Source organism: Phasianus colchicus, chromosome 2 (genome assembly GCF_987193195.1).
Source record: "Phasianus colchicus chromosome 2, bPhaCol1.hap1.1, whole genome shotgun sequence".
NCBI lineage: Eukaryota > Metazoa > Chordata > Aves > Galliformes > Phasianidae > Phasianus > Phasianus colchicus.
Window position 1 is genome coordinate 48,577,243 of NC_143437.1, and position 20,380 is coordinate 48,597,622.

At 44.5% G+C, this 20,380-nt stretch overlaps 1 protein-coding gene across 2 annotated transcripts in view; it reads left to right on the forward strand.

The window, feature by feature from the left end:
* Positions 1-1,578: 1,578 nt before the first annotated feature.
* AKAP12 (A-kinase anchoring protein 12) overlaps positions 1,579-20,380 on the forward strand; it is a 30,551-nt gene continuing 11,749 nt past the window's right edge. The window contains exons 1-2 of one of the 2 annotated variants that reach the window (XM_031611967.2): positions 1,579-1,925; positions 11,906-12,089. In XM_031611967.2, the coding sequence (XP_031467827.2) occupies positions 1,845-1,925; positions 11,906-12,089 (265 nt within the window). In that variant the 5' untranslated portion in view covers positions 1,579-1,844. Of the gene's footprint in view, positions 1,926-11,905; positions 12,090-14,273; positions 14,538-20,380 lie in introns of those variants that run through there. The other variant, XM_090135587.1, reaches the window with a different exon arrangement.

A 20,380-nucleotide genomic window follows, 5' to 3' on the forward strand; every position in this document is an offset into this window, starting at 1 on the left:
GCACGGAGCTTGAATTATAGCACTTTTCCCTTCTTGAGCAGGATCCCTGATTTTCCCTCAGTTCCAAGCCCAAGGTCCCACTCAGTTGCGGGGCTGCAACTGAAGGGAACCCAGCAGACAGGCTGGCCTTGGGTGGCCCTGTAAGCTGCTGTGGGCTTGGTTCTGCCATCACAAGCACATTATTAGTGATAATTTACTACAAAGAGGGTCTCGTAGGCCCAGTCTGGAATACATCTGTATCTACAGCACTTCCAAGCACCGATGCAGTACATGAGCACCAGAAGTGAGAAGGGTTTGGTGTCTCTGGGCTCAGAAGCCAGAAATGTTGGGAATTACTCAATGGGGATTCTGCCCTTGGGGTGCAGCTGCTCCCAGGGGCTGGCCATGGTTTTGGGATTCACTTCTACCTCCCAGAGCCAAGAGAACACACAACCAGTTTTCACTCCCTTTTCCTGCTCCCCCTTAAAACAAGTGCACCAGTACTAATTTCCTGATGATGAAAAAAAAATAAACAAATGAAAGATTAAGAAAACTGTTAGAGAAATAAGTGGCCTTAGGACAATGTGTTCCTGGTATTACACACATGTATGCGAGGGTGGGCAAGGCTGGGCTGAAGGGAGGGATGTGGTTCTGCCTGCACCATCCCCAGCAGCAGTTTGGTTCTCACTGAGGCTCCATGAGGTTTTTGTACTGCTGCAGTGGCTGTGTCATGCAATGACTTGGTGTGGCCTGATGGCTTTACGTAAAAAGCTGACCACGTGCAGAGAGCAGGCAATTAACAGAGCAAATTGTTAAAAGAATATATATATAAATACACCTGAATGATTCAGTGATTCAATGGATGAGGATTGTTTCACATTTCCTAAAGGAAAATGTCCCCAGTATCTGATTTGAACTATGAACTCAGTGGAAGATGGGGGGATTCACAGGGAGGGGCTCCCTCTGGCAACACAACACCGCGGTTCGTTTGTCTCAGTGTACGTGTCATTTCCTGGGGGTCCTTTTGGATGGGTGTGCTGCTGTGTGCACGTTGGTCCCACTCCTGTGGCACAGGGAAGTGGGACACAGTGTGCGTGTGTCTGGGTTGGGAGGGAAGCTACCACGTTGCCTGCTTTGCTCGCCATGCAGTCTAGCAGGAATTAATCAATGAGAACCTGTGCCGCATGGAAAAAGAAAAGAAAAAAAATAGAAAGAAAGCCAGCAGCGTGGTACCCCGTTAAGGCATAGGTCCCTGCTTGCTCTGCACCAGCCGCAGTCCAGACATGCCCCTGGCGGCCCTCCCGGCTGAGGTCGGCAACCCGCGGGCGCTGGTGGCGAAGGGGCCCCGAGCCCACCGCGGGGCAGCCCCTGGCCGGAGCGCCCCGAGGGCATTGGCGGGCGCCGGCTCGGTCTCGGTGGGCGGAGGGGGAGGTAAAAGAGCTGAGTCAGCGCCGGGGGACGGTCCCGGGTTGGGTCTGGGGTCCGACCAGCGCTCCCGCCCCGGCGGTGCCCACGAGAGAGGAGCGAAGAGAAAGGCCCCGGGCGGCGGGCAGGGCGCTGCCCCCCTCCCCCCCTCCTCCTCCGCCGCCGCTCCTTATCAGCCCGGCTCGATGCTGCAAGGCGTGTCTGGGGCTCTGCTCATGTGATGGAGCAAGCGGGAGACGGGCGGGGGGACCAGGGGCGGAGGTGATTTTCCTCCCTCTCTCGCTTTTTTTTTTTTTTTTTCCTCCTCTCTTTCCCTCCCTCCTTTCGCTTCCTAAAGGAGTTCGCGGAGAGCTGCTCTCCTTCATTCCCGGCCGCACCGCCGCCGCCCCCCGAGTCCCTGCCGCTCCGCTCCACTCCGCTCGGCTGTGCGGGGCAGCGCCATGGGCGCCGGCAGCTCCGCCGAGCCGTCCGCCCCGCCGCAGGAGGACGGGGCCGCCGCCGCCCCCCCGGAGCCCGCCAAGGTAAGGCCGGGGCGGTGCGGGGCCGGGGGAGGCGGGCGGCGGCTCCGCAGCGCGGGGAAAGTTTCCTGCGCGCCGGCGGGCACCTGCCGGGGTCGGCGGGATCCTGCGGGCCGGGCGGGCGGCGGTTGGGCCGGGACTGCGCCACGGGCAGCGCCGCAGTCATAAAACTCGCGGCGGCGGGGGGCGAGGGCGGCGGGGCCGGGTGGGGGGCGGCGGCGGTGGCGGCGACGCTTTTGTGTGCGGCTGCGGGGGGAGAGGGCCGCACCCAGCCGGGGCAGTGCTGTGCTAGGAGCCCTCCTGACTGCGGTCCTTTGGCCGCTGCTGTGGTACCCAGGGCTCCTGCAGTCTTTCTTCTTGTTTTTCTTTTTCTTTTCTTTTCCTTTTTTTTTTTTCCTTTCCCCATCTCTCTCGAGGATGCGGCTGGGAGGCGCGTCGGGGGGACTGCAGCAGGGACCCTCCCCGCGCCAAGTTTCCCCTGCCGGACTCCAGCTTCAGCGTCCCTCCTCTCACATCCCCCCACCCTTCCCCCGCCCCACTCCAAGTCCCGCATCGGGCCCGCCGCAGCCCCCCCCGAGCAGAGCCGGGCGGGGAGGAGGCGCGGGGTCGCGGTGCGGGCGGTGGCTGCGGCGTTCCCCGGTGGCACAGAGTCGGGGAGAGCGGGGCGGCGGCGGCCCGTAACCAACCGGGGGGGGGGGGGATCGGGGTCCGAGCCTGTGTTATTTTAAATAAAGACGTTGAAGAATTGAAAGAAATTCTTTTAAAACGTCTGGTGTTTAAAAATAGATTATGAATGAAGCCATTTATCCTTCTGGAATAGGCGTGTTGAGGGGATTCTGGGACTGAAAGGGAGGTTATGTGCATCTACGTGTTTACATAGCATCGTGTTGGGGTTAGACGTTAGTTGTTAGGGGAGACATAATGCGACGTTATGCCCAGAGTCTGGTGCGCAGCCTGATCCGAGGTTGGATCCTCGGAGCACTCCAAGTTTCTGTGAGCGGGCGTGTGGGTGTGTTGGAGCTTGAGAACGGGTTATGACTTTGTTTCTTTGACCTTGTGGTTCAGATTTAACTTTCAAGTTGAATTTCCCATAGTTCCTCCCTTCCACTAGACCTCCTTGTGCGTGTTTTGACAGATTTGAAAACCACATTGAGAATGAACTTTAAATTAACTGAGATTTATTTTATTTTCTTTCTAACCAAATAAGCAGTAGGGATTGGTGCTGGTTAACAAAATATTTAGCAGTTGTGTCGAGCTGCTTTAGAATTCAAATGTTGAAAATGTAGACTGTGGTGAATTTGGAGGGCGAGCTTTTAGTCGCAGGGATTGTTTTGAAGCAAAGATAACCTGACTTTGAGAAGGGCAGCAATATTCCTAGTCATGTTTGTCCATTCATGAGAACTAATGCGAGAAAAAGGAGATGCCACTGATGCTGTTCTCTAAGGCAGACTTGACTGGTTCTAAATACTGTGGTTTATATCTTCATTTTTAGGAAGCGTGTATTCCAGCACTTCAGTTTTGTCATTCAAGTTGGTTAAAGGTGGGGAAGTTCTCTGCGTATCATTGCTGTAAGAAGTTCTGTGACTGTGGTTTTCCTAGAACAGCTGTTTTTGTCTGCTCTTACGTTGAATCAAAGTTTTTAATGAAGTTCAGTCCTACTTTTTTTTTTCTTTTTCATATCTCCCTTATTCTGTTCTTACCACAGTGAGATTGTTTCATGCAGATTCATGACACAGTTTTTATAGCTGTTCCTTTCAGCCCTCTGAACGTGAAAATCACCAGATCATGCCGTGCCCCTGGAGAAATCTATCAAAGAGCTAATGTGTTTGCAAAAAAAAAAAAAAAAAAGCACTGGTGTCATTTTAAAGGATGGTCTCCCTTCTTGTGCTTTTGAAATTAAAGCACTCATCCCAGCTCTTTTGAATGAAAAATTTGAAGAACTGGCCTTTCTGTAATCCAATTTGAACGAGCCTTGGCAAGTAAATTACAGATGCATTGTCTGGGCAACTGTTACAATAGGCGGTATAAAATTTCATGGCTCTTCTGCTTTCTCATCACTTGAAACGCCTCAGAATATTTAATCAGTATTTCATAGTAGTCCTATTTTGCACCAGAGGAAAACCTGTTTGCTTTTTCTCTGAGAAAGACACAAATTTACAGTCTTTAGGTTGCCTTGTTATCCCCATGTGACTCTTTGGCCGAATACCAGGTCTCGAGGTGTCCTGGTTACTGCAAGGGGGAGCACGTGGGCTTGTGTTTCACTTCTGCAGCCTGGGAGATGTCAGATGCCATGTGAAGCATTTGGGCTACCATGGCAGAAAAGATGTTTGAGAGCCTTTGGGTGCTGGTTTGCAATCAGTGCAGATTAAACATGGGCTGAAGGAGTTAGGATCCCAGGTGCTCGCCCTAACTTTTCACAAATTGCTGCTGATTTGCACATAAAGCAGCTCCAGAGTTTCCAACCCAGCGTTGTAGTGGGACATGAAATTAGTGGCTGTTTTCTTGTTGTTGGTGTTTTTTTTGGTTTTTTTTTTTTTTTTTGTAGTAGTAGATCCTTATCATGCACAGCTGCCCTACTGTGGGAAGACCCTCTGCAGGGAGCACGGCAGGTAGCTGGGAGGTATCAACCCATTCGCATGTCTGGACTGAATTCATTGGGTTTGTGCAGCAATTGCCTACAGTGCTGCTGAAATCAGTGGGCAGGGCATTGTCCTACAGAAGGTTCATCTGATCTAGGTATTTCCTGGCCCTTTCAGAAAAAGTACCACTTTTCACCTATTGTTTTCTTCATCCTCTGCCCATCTTCCCTGCTTTGGCCCATGCAGTACAGCCCTGTGTTACACGGGTGCTCACCTTAGGTTTCCATAAACCAAGCAAGCTCATCAGACCTTCAGGAAGCAGTAGAAAGTTTTCTGCACTGGACAAGTTTCCTGATGTATTAGTGGATTTGTTTGCCTCGTGATGCCCAGCTGAGACCTAGAGCCATGATGAGGCAAACACCTGTGGCAGATGTCTGGGTGTGTAGGGTGGGAGAGGAATGAAGGCCTTTTCCACTAGTTCTGCTGAAACCTGTCTGTTACCTGTCCTGAGAGCATGGTGAACCAAAAATTGGCCTGAGGTGGGCTTAAGCAGTGTTAGCTTTGAGGCACCCATCAGCACAGGCCCTGTTTTCCCATCTCCTCCCCCGCCTGAGGCCCGCAGCTTTCCCTGGTGGCTTCTGGCACTTGATGAGCTCCTTCAGCAAACAGGCAGCACAGCAAGTTGCTTGGCTTCTTTGGCACCACCGTTCTCCCAACATTTTAGCAAGGTGTGTTGGCTGCTGGGGAAAAGGAGGCAGCAGGTGAAGGGAGCAAGCAAGCGGGACCTAGGTGATGCTGTTCTGGATTGCAGCGATGGTGCCATCGTATTTAACAGGTGGGCTCGTTCCCTGTTCATAGCAAGGATGCTTCTCTTGTCCGGCTTCCCATTCCTATGCTGAGAATCCAAAGAGGAAGTGGGCAGATGTGCTGATTTGTTGCCCCTCAGAATGGTGCCCTCAGGCTCAGTGAGAGGAATGTAGCTACAGACTGCATGGTCAGTACTAGGAGAGCTGTGTCATGCTGCTGACATCTCAGACAGAGCATGTGTGATCCACCCTGTTTTTGTCTCACTTTGAAGTCCAGGGTACTGATTTTAATGCAGGTCTCTTTTTGTGGACCTTCTGGGAAAGCAGAGGGCCGTGTTGGAGCAGCTGACTGCCTATCTGCATTGGGAAGCTTTTAAAGGTAGAATCCAGAAAGAAAACCCTGGCAGAGCATCAAGCTGTTCTTGCAGCAAAATAGAAGTTTGGCAAAGATAACGTTCTGCGGGAATTTTGATGGCTTTAAAATCTAGTGTGGTGAATTCCTGGCTTGCTCCCATGCAAGGGCCTCTGCTCAAGAGCAGCGATCATTCAAACTGCTTTCTGGATAATTCCCATTTCTGAGCAGTAACTTGATTACGCTACCTGCCTTGTAATGAGAGCAAGTGTCTGCTAGACAGTAAATATTTGGAACTGTCTCTTCTAAAGAAGTTACCAGCTGAGATGTCAGAATGTCTTATTGTCTGCATGCATGACAAATAACAGCTGTGACAGACATACATCTGCTGTTTTAACAACTGTGTGCTGGTGACAGGGCAGGGCTGAGCCAGCCTTGAAAATACAAGCGAGTTGTACATTACTGGTAGTAAAACTTAATCAAGTACCAGAGGAACTTCCTTAAACAGCATCTTTAAGGGCCCTAGTTAAAAAGCAATCGAGTTAGAAGCGTTTGGCCCAGAGGCGAGCTACGGGGCACTCCTGGCAGGACGGAGCTGGCTTCTCTTTTGAGCACTTGTGTGAGACCTGGGAGGAAGGTAATGATGTCGTTGCGTGCTGATGTTTGGAGTTCCGCCTGTGGGGTGACTTAGGAGAGAGCACAAAGGTGCTTAATTGAAAAAATGCACAATGGAAATTGGTGTCACGGATCCACTGAAAGCGTGAAATAACCCCTAATCATACAGGAGATAAGAAGGAGGCGGCAGAGGGAGTGTCGGGTGCTTTGAAGGCTGAGGCAATTAGCTTGCGTTTGATGTGATGGAGAAGCTAAAGAGATGCAAGGAGGAGTGACATGGTCTTTGGAAATCATGCTGACTGGAAATGCAAGCCATGTGTTTAGTTATGGAAGCCTGCTTTGTGCTCTGCCCTTCTAACTGTTAGGGTGCTGCCTTAGTTGTATCCTAGGATGGCTATGCAGAAGGAGTTGAGAGGCGTGAGACCTAGCGTTGATTCAGGCTTAGAGTATGAACCAGAATGAGTCTGAGAGTAGCACTTCCTTTACAAGTCTCAAAAGGATTGCAGAGATGATTTGGGAATAAAACCATCAATTTTATTTTAGGCAAGAGGGTAATCGTCCATAAGGAGATGTCACAACTAAGTCAGACTGAGAGTTAGAACAGAAGGTGGTAATTCTGAGGGAGTAAAAGGTAAGGAGAAGACTCTTGACTTCATCTGTGGGAGATGTAAACAAACAAACAAAGATACTGAGATTAAGTATGTGCCTTATAGAATAAGGGCCTTCTGTTATCTCCATGTAGAACTTGTAATTCCCATGAACTTCCAATCCTTAACTAATGTGAAACAAGACAACCTGCTGTGAACAAAGAGCTGGAATGACCTAAATTCAGGGGTAGATTGTTTTGGTTTTGTTTGGTCTGGTTCTCCCTCCCTCCCCCCGATATTGTTGTTTGCAGACATTTCAGTGAATCATTGTGTGTAAGGAGCTGATTTCCTCAGTTGACCAAACTACTGTAAGCTTTCTCAAAGTTTCAGAATTAAACTTCTGGAAGAATATTAGAGACGATTATGTTAGTTTGCTCAGTTGTTCAGACAGCTGGATCTGGCTATTTTAGTAATCTAACGTAGAATCTGTGTAGCAGGATTAACAGAATGAGGCAAAATTAACCCTGGTGTGTTTGGTCCTGGTATGAGGAATCCTTGGAATGATTTGGGTCTGGTATAAGGAATGCTGGGAATGATGATTCCTGGTGGGGGAAGAGGCTGCGTAGTGCTAGACCATTCATGCTAGCGAACAAATGAGTGAAGCATGCTCTAACACAAAATAAGCAATCAGTGATCTTCTGTTAATCCACACCTCATGTGGTTCTTTGCATTATCTTTATAGATGGTATATATGTTTAATGCTGGGCCCAACCACTAGGCTTCCATATCTAAAGAATGGAGCAGAAACCACTGTAGGTGAGATTGATGTGGTCAACAAGCTGTGTTCGTTTTAGTCTGACTAGCTGTGCATCAGTGCCTGGCTTCTGTTTTTGCTGAGGGTATGAGGAAAGTCTTCAGAAATTATTTGCATGATTTATAGAAGCAGCATGACAGAAGCAAAAGTGTTCCATCACTGATGGCTCTTTGTTTTTTGAGAGTCTTCAAACAGAAGGACCAGTGAACTGGATAACCACATCTTTTCAGTTTCTGCTGCATTTATGTGACAACACATTCATAAGCTAATTCAAAACCAGGGAGAGCTATGAATGAGAGCCATGGAAACCTGATAAATACTAATAAATGTACCAACGGTAATGTCTTTACTTGTAGGTAAATAAAGTGTTGAACAATCAGATACTCAACACTTTCATCTTCAAGGTTTTCAACCCTCTCTCTAAACTTTGACTGTATATTCAAATAGGCTTTATTACTATTCTCAATGGAATTAGGAACACGGCTAGTGAATTGGAGATAATTGGTCTAAACTGTGCTTTAGATCCTTGCAGAGAAATGAAGCAGTTAATGTGAGTGAAAATTGAAATTAGTTTCTTTCAAGAACTAATGCAGTGGGACAGACTGCACTGACCCTCATAAAGAGCGTGAACAACTTTTCTCAGAACTGAAACTTTAAAAAAAAAAAAAAAACCTAACTGCTGTTGTCTCCCTTCACATTATGAGTCCTCCTTGCTCCAAAAGGTACATATTTTCTTCTCCTTTGTATGTATTTTTATTTGTGAAAAAAATATTGCTTTATCAGTTTATCAGTTTTGGTATTTTACTTTGTGTAAGTAAATAGACAACTTGATTTGAAAATCTAAATTTGCCCTCCAGTGGCCAAGAATCACATCATAATCTTTTCCTAGAGGCTGGGTTAAAGTGGTCACTGCACCCTCGAAGGGCAGGGTTGTGCTGTGAATCTGGTCAAATTTGTAATTACTGAGATTTTTCTTATATTTATGTCTTGCCATATTTTGAAAGATGTGTCCTGCTTTCAAAACCAAATTGTTGTACAGAGAGAAGAGAGGTTATAATTCTACCATCTGATAGTAAAAACTGCTTCTGGTCTTAGCATTTAGTATTGTTAAGAAGGAAATGTAAGAATTTTACTGTTCTTCATACAAGAAAGTGTCATCACAATTGGTAGATGTAAAGTGTTATCTACTAGATCCAGTGACTTCTGAATTTTGATTATGTGTGTTTGAAATGATACGTAATCACTATTTTCCTAAATTCATTGCAACTGTAGAATAAAACTAAGGACTGGGGGATTAACTGTGATAATAGCTTGTGATTTCACTGTGGGTTCGATTTAAGAAGGAGGCAAGTTGTACTGTGTTGAGGTACCTAATTCCTATATACCTCATCTTCTTGTGAAGTCCACAGATACATATTGGCTACTCATTTGAATTCTACGATTTGTGTATGTGCCCTGGCAGCCAGAAGGACCAGCTGTACCCTGGGGGATGTGCATCAGGCCTAGCATTGCCACAACCAAGGGAAGGGGTTGTCTCCTCTGCTCTGTGCTGTAAGGTCTCACCTCCAGCACTGGGTGCAGGTATGATCACCACAACATAAGGACACAAAACTGTACAGAGCATCAGAGGAGGGCTAAAAAGATGATGAGGGGTCTGGAGGGCAAGGTTTGTGAGGTGCAGTGGAGGTCCCTGGGTTGGGTCAGCCCAGAGCAGAAGAGCTGAGGGAGCCCTCATGGCGGCTGCAGCTCTTTGTGAGGGGAGCGGAGGGGCAGCGCTGAGCTCTGCTCTCTGTGACAGCGACAGGGAACAGCATGGAGCTGTGTCAGGGGAGGGCAGCTGGGGGTTAGGGAAAGGGTCTGCACCAGAGGGTGGTGGGCATGGAACACCCTCTGGCTGCCCAGGGCAGTGGGCACGGCCCTGCATGCTGGAGTTCAAGGAGTGTTTGGACAGCACTCTCAGACACAGGATTTGATTTTGGGTGATGCTGTTTGGAACCAGGGGTAGGACTTGATGATTCTTGTGGTTTCCTTCCAATTTAGGACACTCTATAATTCTACAAATATGTCTAGCTTTAAATGGCTTATTGGAAATGTGAAAAGAAAGGCAAGGGCATTTTTTAACAAGGTGAGGAATGCTAAAATACTCAGAGCTGTTGCTTTTCTTGTGAGTTCTAAGAGCTGTTGGTGCTAAGTCTGAGTGTGTCACCTTGAGATATCCATCCATGGATTTATCTTCAGGTAGATAAGTGCCTAACTAGTAAAGTTAATGTTGTTCTGGTGTTTGCAGGAGTAAAAGTCTAAAAAAGAACAAATGACTTCAATGTAGTATGTATATTTAAAAAACAAACAATCTTTTTAAAATTTCTAATGAAGAGTCTCAAGCTAATTTAAAAACTAGTCTGCTATTTTCTGTATCTCTTTGTCTGTAGTTTTTAATTGGTTGTTACCCATTCAATTAATGCTGTTTGCAATTGAGAAAGATCAACTCAGAGTTTATATCCCTTTGTTCAGCACCGTGGCATTTTTATTCCTTCTGAGTTCCTGTGTTTTAGATTTATGAAAAGGATGATGTGAGAAGTGGGAGTGCAATCCGAGTGTTGAGCCATTCCGTATTTCTTCTATTTAATATCTGGTCTCAGCATGTGAAAACTCTGAAGCCAAATTATTCCATCTGTGGTATTGGCAGTGATGCAGAATGGTGTCCTTTTTCCTGAGGTGGATTATGTGGCTGTGAAAGGCAGCTTTGAGGAGTGCAGCAACACCAGGTGGAAACAATTTGGCTTAATTAAGGGCTTCTGAACTGGAGATTGGGAACCCTAATGCATGTTCCTCGCCTGTGTGGCACTTTGCTCGTATCTAGCCTGGCACATGAAAAGGTAGCTGAAAGATAAGAGGGAAACCTTTTTCCTGGCATATTGTGTGTTGATTTGGAATTTCATTGCAGCAGGCCAATTGTTACTAAAAATAAGTAAACAGCTCTGCCCATTCAGAATCTTTTTAAGTGGCGTTTTGGAAGATGCTCATCAGGAGCGTGTCATCTTTTTGATCCCAGTTTGGTGCTTCGTGTGTTTGGGTGTTGCATTACATTGGAAGATGGGGTGCATCTGTGATTCCTTCACTTAATTAACAAGTCTTCCATGCCAGTATTTTGGGAATACAGTAGAGTAATAAGGAAATGATATGTAATTAAGGTTTGCTTTTCCACTAGAGGAACTTTAGACTTGCACTTCAGGAGCAGAGGTTTGAGATGTGTCTAATTAGTTGAAACAGCTTCTGTTGGAGGGGAATATGATCAGTTGGAAATCTAGTTAATTAAACAAATAAAGGGTAAAGAAGTGTGTGTAGAGGGAGTTGTTTTTGTTTTAAATGATCACAACACAACTTGATCGTTTAGGTATGTTTTTATTTTAAAAACATCTTCCCTTGTTACATGACAAGCCTATAGACATTCTGGAGGTGATTAAAATGTATCAAATATAGAAACCGAAGGAGAGGTTTTTTCATAATGACAAGTTTAGGAAAAAAGCTTTAAATATTATAGCGTGGAGTCTTGAAATATTGCAGATTTGTTTCCTCTGTTAAGAATGAGCTCTAGCTAGTAACTGAGGCTTTGAAACTCTAGTTTTAATCCTTGTTTTACTGAATTTCCGCATGGGATTTATATAGATACTTTCTGTGTTGAATAGTTCATTTTTTTTCCTGTAACTGTACTGCTTATGATCATGAGATAAGCACATTAACAGAGAAGCAATACCAAAGGCTGAAATGTAGGCAGAATTCTTGTGTATATCGGAGCAATTGTGTCAGACAACTTGAAGAATGAAAGTTATCTTTCCATTAGCTAGATTCGTGTTGTCCCAAAGCTTTCCTCCATGCTGGAAGGTACACTATAAATGTATTTTTACACAAGGCTATAGGGCTGTCTGTAAGACCTGCCTCTTTCTCATACTTCATGCAGGAGAGGAGTACAATAAATAGTCCCAGATTATGGCCTGTTTTTTATTTTTCTCACAGTAGTGTTTTGATTTATTGAAGTTAATAATCTTAAAAAGGAGTGATGCTACACAGAATCATAGAAGTATTTCCCCGAATGCATGCGTGCATGTACCCAAAATGAGAAAGGAAGAACAATGCTTTGTACAAAAAAAGCTAACCTGATACTGATGACACTTTTTCTTTCTTCCTCTTTTTCCTTTCCTGCCATCCTTCATCTGATTTGTGACTGTCAAGGCCTTAGATGCAAGTTCACCTGTACCTGATATTAATGAAGACAACTTGGAGCTTGAAGTCCCGCCACAGGAGCCTCAGCAACCAGGAGACGTTACGGCACCTCAGGATCTGACTGGGCAGCAGCCAGAGGTGACTTCACCGCTCCAAGAGCCCCCTGAACATGTGGAAGCCCTCACAACAAGCAGTAAGTAAATACCTGTGTTTAATGGGCTAATCTTAGAGGCTGGATGCTTAACAGAGTGAGAAGTTGACGTGATGCTCAACTGGCCACAACTAGTGAATAGGTAGTTGCTCAGGTGGTCCCTTGGTTACTCAAGTGCTTTTAAAGTGTTATTTTATTGGAATGCATTTTCTTTATGTCAGAGTTCAGGTACCAAACAAGTTAGGGTTGAGGCTGTCAGCAGAACAGGGGGGGACACCCTGTGTGCTCTCTCCTGGGAATCTCTGGGAATCTCTCCTGCCCTGCCACCATACTTGTTCTTCTGTTCCTGCCCTTGCCAGACTTTTGTTCCTGCTCATTCCAGCACTGGGAGGCATCAGCTGCCAGGACCCAGCTGTGGGCTGACCTTCTCATAAGGCGGTGGGGGGGGAGATTTGGTAAGAGCAGACAGTGAATACTGTGGAATGAGGGAGCAGGGGAGAGATGGGGGGAAAGTTAGGAGGGACCACATTTTTCAGTGTCAGCCTCTGGAGCGGCTTCTGGCAGTTGTGTTGCCCTTCATATGTTCTGGGTTTTGAATTCTAGTAGAGGCGGTTTTTACTACATCTTCAGATTAATTGCCATTGCTGATTTCCCAATAGAAAACTTACCATATTTTGTTTTATGTTGAGCTTTTGCACCTTATTCTTTATCCTTTTGGCAGAGGCTTTGGGCACTGTAAAACTGGGATGCAATGTATTTTCTCTTTCACTCATGTTAAACACTGTTCCCTTTTAAAATATTACTCTGAAGTAGATAGGGATGAGAAGATACTCAAAGTTGTTAAGGAGTAGAAATTATCCAATGATTTGAAATAGTGTCTGTAGATTTCATGTTCTTCAACTTCTGGATGAAGTTATAGAATAATTCTGGATCAAGTAATAGAAAAAGCCTTTAAAGGGGCATGAATTTCAAGTTAATAGTCAAAGTAAATTTTATAGATTGATTTATGAGTTGTAGCTTTAGTTGTACAGAAATTGTGTTCTTAAAGATGTGTAATGAGAAAAGGTGAGATGCAGGTGATTATAGGTGATGAAATGCATGATGTTTTATGGACACAGCGTTGGGAAGGTTTACTTGAGTGGATTGTCCAAAAAGGCTTTGCTTTCTTTAATATCACCTCTCACGTGGTTGCATGATGATTGTTGAGTGGAATCACACCTAGGTGGTAGCAAGATTTATATGAAAATATAAATTCCATGGGTTTGCTCTCAAAGTTTAAACTTGCAAAAAAAAAAAAAAAAGCCCTTATGGAGGCGATGCAGCACACATTTTCTGCTATCAGTAGCTGGTGACAACAGCATCCATAGAGAGGAAAAACTGTTAAAGCACTGACAAAGCTGGTTCTTCAAGTGAATGCTACATTCAGATATCCATCTCTTTTTGGATCTGCCCTCTGGTCCCTGCAGTGTCTGGTCCACATGTCCTTAAGCAGATGAATAAAGGTGGGGGGAAGTATCTTTTACATGCTCCATTCAGAGAAATCTCTGTCTCCAGTGAGAGAGATAAATCACTGAATTCTACATTTCTTTGTTTCACTTTGCTTGTCAACTCTTTAAAATCAGAAATAAAGCATTGTGGCAACAGGGATAATTTCTTATGGTGAAGGAATTGAGAAAATATATACAGTGGACCTGCTCCCCATTTCAGTTGGGTCATTATTTGAGTCTTGTGTTCGGCAGATTGTTGGAGAGAGGCAAAACTCATCACCATTGTTGCTGTTGTGTGAAGCTAACTGGGAACACAGGCACAGATACAGACAGGGCTGTGAATGGCTGGCCCAGCACCTGGGCAGCAGCTGAGCTTTGGAGGTACCCAATGCAATCTGTGAGATTATTGTAACTGTAACACAGGGGTCAGTTTGGCCTGGATACTGTGTGGCTGCTTCAGAAAGGTGTTTCAGAAGTTGGAACTGAAGCAGCCTGTCGTTCAAAAACTGGTTATTTCTTAGTGCTGAAGGAGGATGGAAAAAAAAAAAGTGCTTGGAGTTAAAAGTATCGAGACAAATACTTGAGAGCATAATTAGTTTAATTGCCAGCAGTGAAGTGATGGAAAGAGCACTTCTAGAGCCTCACATGAGGTCTGGTAGCCGGCAATTGGTGCTGGCGCAGGCGAGGGGAGGGATCCCGCTCCTTGTTGGCGCACCGTGTGAGCCCAGCCCACCCCCGAGTCGCTTTTTGCTCCCTCGGTTGTGCAGTGAACAGCTGAGGAGGGAATGGTCCTCCAGCACAGGCAGCTGCCGACGGAGAGAGGCAGTGGGAGCACGGCTTTGGTCCGCCCCGCTCGTCGCGTCTGGTGAGGCAGGAGTCTGCTCCAGACCCACAAATATCAGGAACTGCATACTGTGAGAAGGAAGTTTCTTATTATTAGTGTAATTTAAAAATGCTGGGGACCATAACTATCACGGGTAAGGCAGCGTGGCATTACTAAAACGTAAGCACTGTCTTTTTTTGTTTGGTTCTTTTTTTTATTTGTTGCTTTTTCTCTCTCTGTTGTGCCTGTGTGACTGTGCTGCAGTGGGTTTATAACTTGCTGGGGTGGGGTGCGCTGGGTTGTGCAGGCTGGAGCACTCCTCGGGCTCTCACAAGTATTGTGTGAGCAGTGATGGGTTTCCTGGCAGTGGGGCAGGAGGTAACAACTCTGCCGTAAATACTTGATCCAAATGGGAACCATCTCACAGCAAAAGCTGCTCAAGCTTTAAAACTTCTTGTTACTTCAATTGCATGTTTGAAGTGGCATCTCTAATGCAAGGCTAAAGGTACTTAATGGTGCTTACAACTCTTTTCTGCAGTATCAGAATATGACATGGGGTCTGAAATTGAGCAACAATAACAAAAAAGACAGTGACAGTTTTACTTTAATTTCGTGGTTAAGATAAAATTTTGCTGTGACGGGCTATATCTCGCAAGCTAAACCCAGTGCAATATAAGGACGTGTAGAAGTGGGCATCTCTTATTCATTGTCAAATCATTTGCATGAGAGAAATTGAGATTTTACTCTAACTTTGGTTATAACGAAGCAAAATCCAGAGGAGAGTAGCACTGTGGCATAGGAATGGGGGTGTGTGTGTGTGTGTGTGTGTGTGTCAGAAGGATCTAAGTCTAGGATATCGGAGCTTGATGCTATATGCATAGGGCTCTGTACAGCTTAAGAAAGTATGGTGTGAGCACTGAATTGTGAGAGCTCCCACCACAAACCGGCTGGGCTTTCTGAAAAGGTTACGCTGCTTGAAGGAGTGATACATTACAGGGAAGGGGGGGAAATAATTTTTATGCTGCTGCTTTTTCACAAACTTTTTTATCTGGAAACAATGCAGCACTATGATATTTAATTAAAAAAATAAAAAAAGTTCAGTCACTTAAAGGTAATTCGTTTGCATCAGAACTTCCCTCATAGTGATGTTTTTAGGAATCTGCTCAGTCTTTACTGCGCTGTGTGAGTATTTGTTTGCTTTTATTTTGTTTGCTGGCACTGGCGAACTGCTTCAAACAAATGGTGGGGGCTGTTCATGCAGAGCACTCTGCTGTTACAATACCTCCTGACAACAAAGCCTGCAGAAGTCCAGCGCTGTTTGGAGCTGACCCTGGGGAGGACTGTACGTGATTTGAATCAGTTAGGAGGGGAGGAGGTATCCCACTGCTGTTTACAATGAGGTTTTCATTAAACTTGATGTTTAATGAGCTTATCACATGCTGAGTCTTTTTCTTCGAGGGTTCTCTATTTTTTATTTCCCCTTATTGTTAGTATTTAAAGGTTAAACTGTTTTTCTAAAGCAGTGTCTTTATAGGGTTGCACATTTTAATCATCTGAGGTTTTCCTTCTTTAATAATTCTTGTAGAAACTTGAATTTTCACTGTATCACTAGTGCTTGTGTAGTGCATCCAGCTCATTGTACACATTATTGCTCTTTGAAGGGACAGAGTGCATTTCCTTGTTGGTATGCAGGAGCATATTAAGCTATCATTTGTCTAACTAGTGTAGCTACAACAGTATCTCCTTTGTTTGTGTGTGATGCTAATTATCCTTTATGCAGATGCTTTGAACAACAACAATAACAACTTTAAAAAAAAAAAAAAAAACCAACACCTTCTGATATGTTTTCATTGTACATTTTTGTTAGGGGTTCTCAAAAATGTTGCAGTGGCCTCTAAGCCGTGTTGCTTATCCTTTCCTTGCTCCTAACGGAGCAGATACTTTTCTCAAATACCGTGGTGCATCTGTCTTGGGTTTAGTGAATACATTCTATTTTAAAAAGCAAAACAAAGTGGGAGAACATGAGATGTGGACGGTATGGACAACCATGAAATCTCATAAATATTTGCAGCATGCTGGTTTGGTTCACAGGCAGAACAGCTGGACTGGTTGGAGAGTAGTTTATTGTTGTGAGTGCATTTAATGAAAAAGCTTTAAATACGGTAACTGTATATCCGAGCCACAGTCGGTGACCTTCCTGTTTAAAAAAGAAAACAATTTCAGAGGATCTACACTGGTGTCGTCTTTTTTTTTAACATTGAAATGAAAGAAATATCTTTAAGTCTCAAATGAATGAAGCATACAATGTCCCATGCTGGAATCTGGGAAGTTATTCTCTGGATGGGAGCAGACAAGTACAGCTAAAGCATAAACTTCTAGAAATAAATGGGTTGCAAAAAATGTTATACAGCATCACAGCGGAAATGCTTTCTTTTAAGTTTATTTCATATGAGTTTACGTGCAATGTCCCTTTCTGGGGATGTTGGTTTTGCTTTCTTAAGGAGTCCTTAGCCATGAAAAATTACAACTATTTTTCAACTTTTTCTTTTTTTTTTTTTCCCCCTCTATGTGAGATCTTAGGACTTAACTCTTCAGTTGCCTCTCAAGTACCAGAGAACTAAAGGCTGAACTGAACAGGGCTCCTTGTTAGTGCTTTGGTAGAAGAGCATGAATAGGAAGTACATGTATGCACTCTGAAATTTGTTATGCAAAAATCTTTAAGTCCTCCTGTAGTATATCCTTATTCTGAAGGAAACCTTTCCCCACAGTTAATGCTGAGAGTCAGTCTATAGAAATAATGGAGGGGATAGAATGGGAAGGGAAAAAGTGTGCTTTTCATGAAATGAGAATGTATATGTTGAAGTAGAAACAGAGATATTGTGAATAGGAGGGGAAGGAAGCAAGAATTTGAAATACATTGTTGAGAAGCAGCACCACCACAGATGAACCAAGACAACGAAGCCCCCAGGTTTGTTGGAAAGGCAACACCTGGACATATTTTTGCTTCATGCTGTTGTTGTGGCGTAGGTGGGGGGTTTGTTTCACTTACTAAACCCGACCTCCTGAAATCTGAGGTCAAAGGAATCATGAGTCAGGGAATGGTGTCCAGTTCCTGCACTCTGCAATGAAAGCCCAAAAGCACAGCTTATTTATTTTCATTGCTTAAGTATTCAATTTCCCTAATAATTCCCAATAGGTGCTTTGTTCTAAATGAATCTATTTAGGGCAGGTTTTCTGCAGATGTCGCTTCAAACTGCATTTTGTTGGCTTTGCTTTATTTTCAACTACTGATTTTCCATTTGGATCAGTTGTTAGCTTTGCTTGGCTTAGTCTTCAAATGTTTCTGCTAATAATAATTGTGTAATTAAGGAAAAATGCATGTAATGAATGAAAGCTTGGTATTAAGCTCTGTTCAAATTCTTTAAATTATGTTCTCCTGCATCCCCATCCTGTGAGTTCTAGAGCTGTAGGTGTTCTGTGTGAGTCATGTTTGTGGCAAATCTCAGTACAGTGTTGGAAAATGATTCTGAAGTCACCCCTCAGCTTCAATTTTCATTCAGGTTCAAGCAGACCCACCAAGAGTGTTGTGTGTGCGACTGAGTAGGATCTGGCCTGAATGCTTAGACACTGCATAAATGAAAACAAAACAGCAACAACAAAAGTCTTCTGGAGTCTTTCAGTGGTCAGTTGGGTTGGAAACACAGGGCGCAGGGTGTGTGTGACATCCATCTGATAGACTTAGAATGCAGGGAATTCATGGAAAAAATCCAGCACAGCGCTTCAAATCCTTAGGGGGAAAAGTCAACCAACTCCAGATGTTAACATGGTTGACTGCGAGCACTCCAAGTGCTGTGGGTTTAACTCTTGCAGTCAATGCTTTTTTTCCCTGCTGGCAGCTACCAGCAGAGGAGTGTTCTTACTTCTGGAGACAGGAGGTGATGGGATTGGCTAAGTCCAGCTGCCATGGTGGCTCTCTTCTTGCTGAAGGAGAAGTGTTGTCCATTAATTTAATTTTTAATAGAGCGAGGTAAGAATTGGTTTGGCAATATTACTTCTCCAGCGTTTTATCAATATACTAATGATAAAATGCAAATATATTCTTATTGTGGACTAAGCTACCTAAAGAAGTTTTTTTTTTTAAAAAAAAAATAATAATAAAGCACTTCTCATTAGCCAAGAAATATCCTGTTTCTTTCAAAATGAAGGAGACCACCTGCAGTGGTTAAAACACAATCAGTACTCTGATTCCATCTTAAAATGTTTGAGAATTTCACTGGTGCGTAAGCAGTTAAAATGGAATTTCAGCTTTAGTCCTTAGCCACAGTGAGTTTAAACAGTGAGGTGGATCAGTGTTGTGCTATCACCTATGACTTTTATCTCTGCCTCTGGCTGTAGCTCTATTCCCTGTTTTTTCTGAATGAGCCCATGGTTGGTGGAGTGCAGCCTTACCCCCAGGACCGGCCAAGAGAAACACCAGGAGTGTCTAATGTTTTGATGAGGCTCTCTTGTTCGAAGGATGCTTTCAAATCCTATGAATTGATTCACAAAGCACTGGCTGCCTTGCCAAAGTACCTGTGGTGGTGACTGCTGCAGTGCTCTTAACAACACCTTGTGCAGATAACCTGCAAAGCCTTTGCAGCGGAGCTGCTTGTTTGCTTTGCATTCAAAAGTGCACTAACAACATTTGGGCACCGAGAATGTCATTAATAAAAAATGTCACTAAAGAATCCAGCTGCTAAACAGCAAGATCAGCATGCATAGTTAGCTTCTCAGCCAACTACGCCATTGGGTAGAAAAGCACCACTTGAGTATTATCTTGTAGAGTCATGGCACGATTGTGAGCGGTGCTTGTTTTGTCCTGAAGCCAGGACAGCCTCTGGTGGCACGGGGTGATTGACCTGCTGCATCGCCCTGACCAGTGCTGGGGAAAGGCACCTGGAGCATCTTGATGTGGTGATTTATGTAGGGAGAAGCAGAAGGAAGTGGTAAAGCAGAGCTGGGAACAAGGGCAGATAGTCACCCTAAGGCTGGCAGCTGAGCTCTGCAGTGCTGAGGGGAGAAATGCCTACCACGTGAAGGAGTGACGCTTGACTAATACATGGAGCAGAGCTGCAGCTTTTCTGACTGGCATTAAAAATGTATTCTGTCACTCTTGTAAAGTTGTCTTTATCTTTTGCAGTTTCCTTAATGAAGTATTGCAAGGCAGCATGTTTTCTGGCCTTGCAAGGGAGGTCTCAGTGCTGTCAATGTGCTCTAACAGTTCCTAAAAGCTTATGCCCACACCTCTGAACTTCTGTGTTATCTTTGTTTTCTGATTCCATTTGTGGTCTTACTATATACCAATTGGATCTATAGATTTTGTAATAGTTTTTCAGCTCATTTTATATGCAGAGCATTTTCTTTTTTTTTACAGTACCAAGTCTTTGTATTAGTGTGTTATGAATGCATCAGTTTACAAATAGAATGAGCCCTGAATGCTTATCGTGAGTATAAAGAGATGCCTTTGTAAACTAGTCTTAGGCCTTATCTCTCACTTCAGAAATACCTCATTCATTTGTATTCTCCATCATTCTTCTATTATAGTAATCCTGTTTACCCAAAACTCCTCTAAATTCCTAGAAACAAATTTAAGCAGGAAAAAAGAAACATAGTCAGCTGCAACAATAAACTTAATAAATAAGTAATTAATTAAACTCCCCCCCCCCCGCCCCCCCTTTTCTCCAAAATGATAATCATGCCTTCCCAAGGGCTGCACGCAGGAGGATAGGAGGGCCCTTGGAAAGCTGTATCCACCTGCTTAGCAGTTGCCCACGAGGATCCACAGTGCCTTTTCTCCTCTCTTCTATTCCCACTGCCTTTCTGCTTCTGCTCTTTCCCGCACAAAGCCAACATCCCCAGCTGGCTCACAGCTCTGGTTTTTGCTCTACCTTTATCTGAGTCATGTCAGATGGAGACAGAGCATCCATATGTGAGAGTAAGCATGCTGGCATCAGTGCAGGTCTGAGGAGAAACAGGAGGGAGGC